Source organism: Microcebus murinus, chromosome 15 (assembly GCF_040939455.1).
Source record: "Microcebus murinus isolate Inina chromosome 15, M.murinus_Inina_mat1.0, whole genome shotgun sequence".
In the NCBI taxonomy this organism is placed as follows: Eukaryota; Metazoa; Chordata; class Mammalia; order Primates; family Cheirogaleidae; genus Microcebus; species Microcebus murinus.
Window position 1 is genome coordinate 27,962,560 of NC_134118.1, and position 3,640 is coordinate 27,966,199.

A 3,640-nucleotide genomic window follows, 5' to 3' on the forward strand; every position below is an offset into this window, starting at 1 on the left:
CTTTTTTATTAACATTCTGATATAAAAGAGTGAAGACGCCTCAGATAAGTTTTTTTCCCCCCAAATATAGTGTTAATGCACAAAAAATGCAATCTCAGAAATAGTTTCCTATAATACAAGAATATAAAAATGTCCTTTTTTGAATTTATAACAAGGAAAAGTATAACAATTTAATTATTTTTTAACAACACTAAATATGCAAGTGCAAAAGTAAATACTAAAAATCCACTCAGTTGGTGGTGGAGAGAGGAAGGACGGACCGTTCACTCGCAGAGGGAAACAGAGCGCGTGACACACGCAAGTGGCCCCGCCCCCTGCCCGTCTTTTGGCTCCAGAGTCTGGTGATGAAGGCCATGGCGCATGCGCACTCGACCCTCGTGTTGCTGATCTCTTTTCTCCCGACTGGGCAAGCGCGCGGTGGTCACGTGACGGAGCCACTGAGGGGCGTCCCAGCGGCTTTGTCCAGCGGAACCGACTAGGGCGCAGCCATGGCCGACAACGCCAAGCCAGACGCGAAAACCGTGCAGGCGCTGCGAGATGCAGCCAACCGCCTGCGGGTCCATTCTATCAGGGCCACGTGTGCCTCCAGCTCCGGGCACCCCACGTCGTGCTGCAGCGCCGCGGAGATCGTGTCCGTCCTCTTCTTCCACACGATGAGGTATAAACAGACCGACCCACAACACCCTGACAACGACCGATTTGTGCTCTCCAAGGGCCACGCTGCCCCGGTGCTCTATGCTGCCTGGGCAGAGGTGGGTGGCATCAGTGAGTCCGACTTGCTGAACTTGAGGACAATTCACTGCGACTTGGAGGGACATCCCACCCCTCGGCTGCGGTTTGTTGACGTGGCAACAGGATCCCTTGGGCAGGGGTTAGGTGCAGCGTGTGGAATGGCTTATACCGGCAAGTACTTCGACAAGGCCAGCTACCGCGTGTTCTGCCTCATGGGCGACGGCGAGGCCTCGGAAGGCTCTGTCTGGGAGGCGTTGGCCTTTGCGTCCCACTACAAGTTGGACAATCTCGTGGCAGTCTTCGACGTGAACCGCTTGGGACAGAGTGGTACCGCGCCCCTTGAGCACTGCACAGACATCTATCAGAATCGCTGTGAAGCCTTTGGGTGGAACACTTACTTAGTGGATGGCCATGATGTGGAAGCATTGTGCCAAGCCTTTTGGCAGGCAACACAAGTGAAGAACAAGCCTACTGCTATAGTTGCCAAGACCTTCAAGGGTCGAGGTATTCCAAATATCGAGGATGCTGAAAATTGGCATGGAAAGCCACTGCCAAAAGAAAGAGCAGATGCAATTATCAAATTAATTGAAAGTCAGATACAGACCAGTGGGGATCCCATTTGGAAACCCCCTGTGGAGGACTCACCTCAAATCAGCATCACGAATATAAAAATGAACTCTCCACCTGCTTATAAAGTTGGCAACAAGATAGCTACTCGGAAAGCATATGGTTTGGCTCTGGCTAAACTGGGCCGTGAAAATGAAAGAGTTATTGTTCTGGATAGTGATACAAAGAACTCCACCTTTTCTGAGATATTCAAGAAAGAACACCCTGAGCGTTTCATAGAGTGTTTCATTGCTGAGCAAAACATGGTAAGTGTGGCAGTGGGCTGTGCCACACGTGGTCGAACCATTGTTTTTGCTAGTACTTTCGCTGCCTTTTTCACCCGAGCATTTGATCAGATCCGAATGGGAGCCATCTCTCAAACCAATATCAACCTTATTGGTTCCCACTGTGGAGTATCCATTGGTGAAGATGGACCCTCCCAGATGGCCCTAGAGGATCTAGCCATATTCCGAAGCATTCCCAATTGCACTATTTTCTATCCAAGTGACGCTGTCTCGACCGAGCATGCTGTTTATCTAGCTGCCAATACTAAAGGAATGTGTTTCATTAGGACCAGCCGACCAGAAACTGAAGTTATTTATACCCCACAAGAAAATTTTGAGATTGGACAGGCCAAAGTGGTCCGCCACAGTGACAATGACAAGGTCACAGTTATTGGAGCTGGAGTTACTCTACACGAAGCCTTAGCAGCTGCTGAATACCTTTCTCAGCAAGGTATTTCTATTTGTGTCATTGACCCATTTACTATTAAACCCCTGGATGTTGCCACTATCATCTCCAGTGCAAAAGCCACAGGCGGCCGGGTTATCACAGTGGAGGACCACTACAGAGAAGGTGGCATTGGAGAAGCTGTATGCGCAGCTGTCTCCACGGAGCCCGACATCGTTGTTCATCAGCTGGCAGTGTCAGGATTGCCTCGAAGTGGGAAGCCTAGTGAACTGCTGGATATGTTTGGAATCAGTGCCAGACACATCATAGAGACTGTAAAGTATACTTTAATGAACTAAAATACGCTCATTTCTTAAAAAGTCAAGCCTGTTGGCTTTGGTCTTAAAGCACTAGTATGTTTATATTAAGTTCATGCTTGTTACAAAAACCATCCTTTTATAATTATGTGGTTGTGCTTTTTTCCCTTTAAAGCAAAGCCATTTAACTCCTTGCTTCATTCTTAATTCAGAAATTCAAGTTTACCTTTCTATTAATCTGTGACTGTATATACAAATGTCACTCTCAATCATTAAAGTGGGTTGTATGATTTTAAGTAACATAATAGGAAATAAAACAACCACTTCATACGAAGCTTTCTGATAAGGCTACAAATAATAGGCTGAGCTGGGGATCAATATAGAGGTAATGTTATTAAATGGGTATGATTTCCTTGTAAGTTAAGAAAGTGTAGATTAAATTGTAGACTTCAATACCCTGAGTTTTAAAGCAAAATTGAGTTCTCATATAATGCTATTCTGCACCACCAGTTTTCAGGATAATATTTGACTGCAGTTGCCTTGGAATTTCCTCTGAAGTTTCCTTTCATCTCCCCTCTACAGTTTAGAGCCTGTAGGGCAGCAGTGATAAACCCTTACCACATGTACTACACTGCTTGTAGTAACTCTTACGTGAAAACATAACATTCTAGTTTGCACACTGTGCACACTGTTTTTGTGAAGATTCAGAAATGTTTATCTATCTATCTATCTATCTATCTATCTATCTATATATATATATATTTTGGTGGCCAAACCAGATTGCTAACCTGATTGTATTCATCTACTAAGGATACTAAAGTCAGAGTAATAAAGTATTTAAAAACCAGCTGCTTTGCTTAGTTTATGCCATGTATGCGGGATTTGGTTTCTCCCTGATAAAAGCCTCGATAAGGAAGAAGCTTATATCTAAATAGAAGCAGAGAGAGGCAAGTTCCCCAACAGCAAACCTGGAAAAAGGCTGGGGCTGGAAGTAAATCACTAGAGAATGACATGTGAACTAGAAAGCCATTCCTTAAGCACACACACCTTAACTTTTAGCTGAGAGCATAAACTGTATGCTTGGAGTATGAGGAAGAAGTACCAGTCAGGTAAGTTACAAATGGACTCAAGGTTCCAAACTAAATAAAAATCACTCAGATTGTGTCTGTGTCAGGTAATTAGTTCCTTATTTTTATGACCCTCATTAAGTGTCCTCATTAAATTCTTTGGAGGCATAACCAATTTGTCTTGTCAATTGTCATCTTAGAAGGTGTGATAGAGACCCAAAAATACCAGTGTGGGAATCAGAGAAACCA

At 44.6% G+C, this 3,640-nt stretch overlaps 1 protein-coding gene across 1 annotated transcript; it reads left to right on the forward strand.

Annotated features, from left to right (window-relative positions):
• The first annotated feature begins 420 nt into the window (after positions 1-420).
• Positions 421-3,152, forward strand: TKTL2 (transketolase like 2). Its single transcript, XM_012735586.3, has one exon. It carries the CDS (start codon positions 489-491, stop codon positions 2,364-2,366), a length of 1,878 nt encoding a protein of 625 aa, XP_012591040.1. The 5' UTR covers positions 421-488; the 3' UTR covers positions 2,367-3,152.
• Positions 3,153-3,640: the final 488 nt, after the last annotated feature.

Coding starts and splice junctions, on each gene's coding strand:
- TKTL2 (XM_012735586.3), top strand. CDS start 489: ATGGCCGACAACGCCAAGCCAGACGCGAAAACCGTGCAGGCGCTGCGA.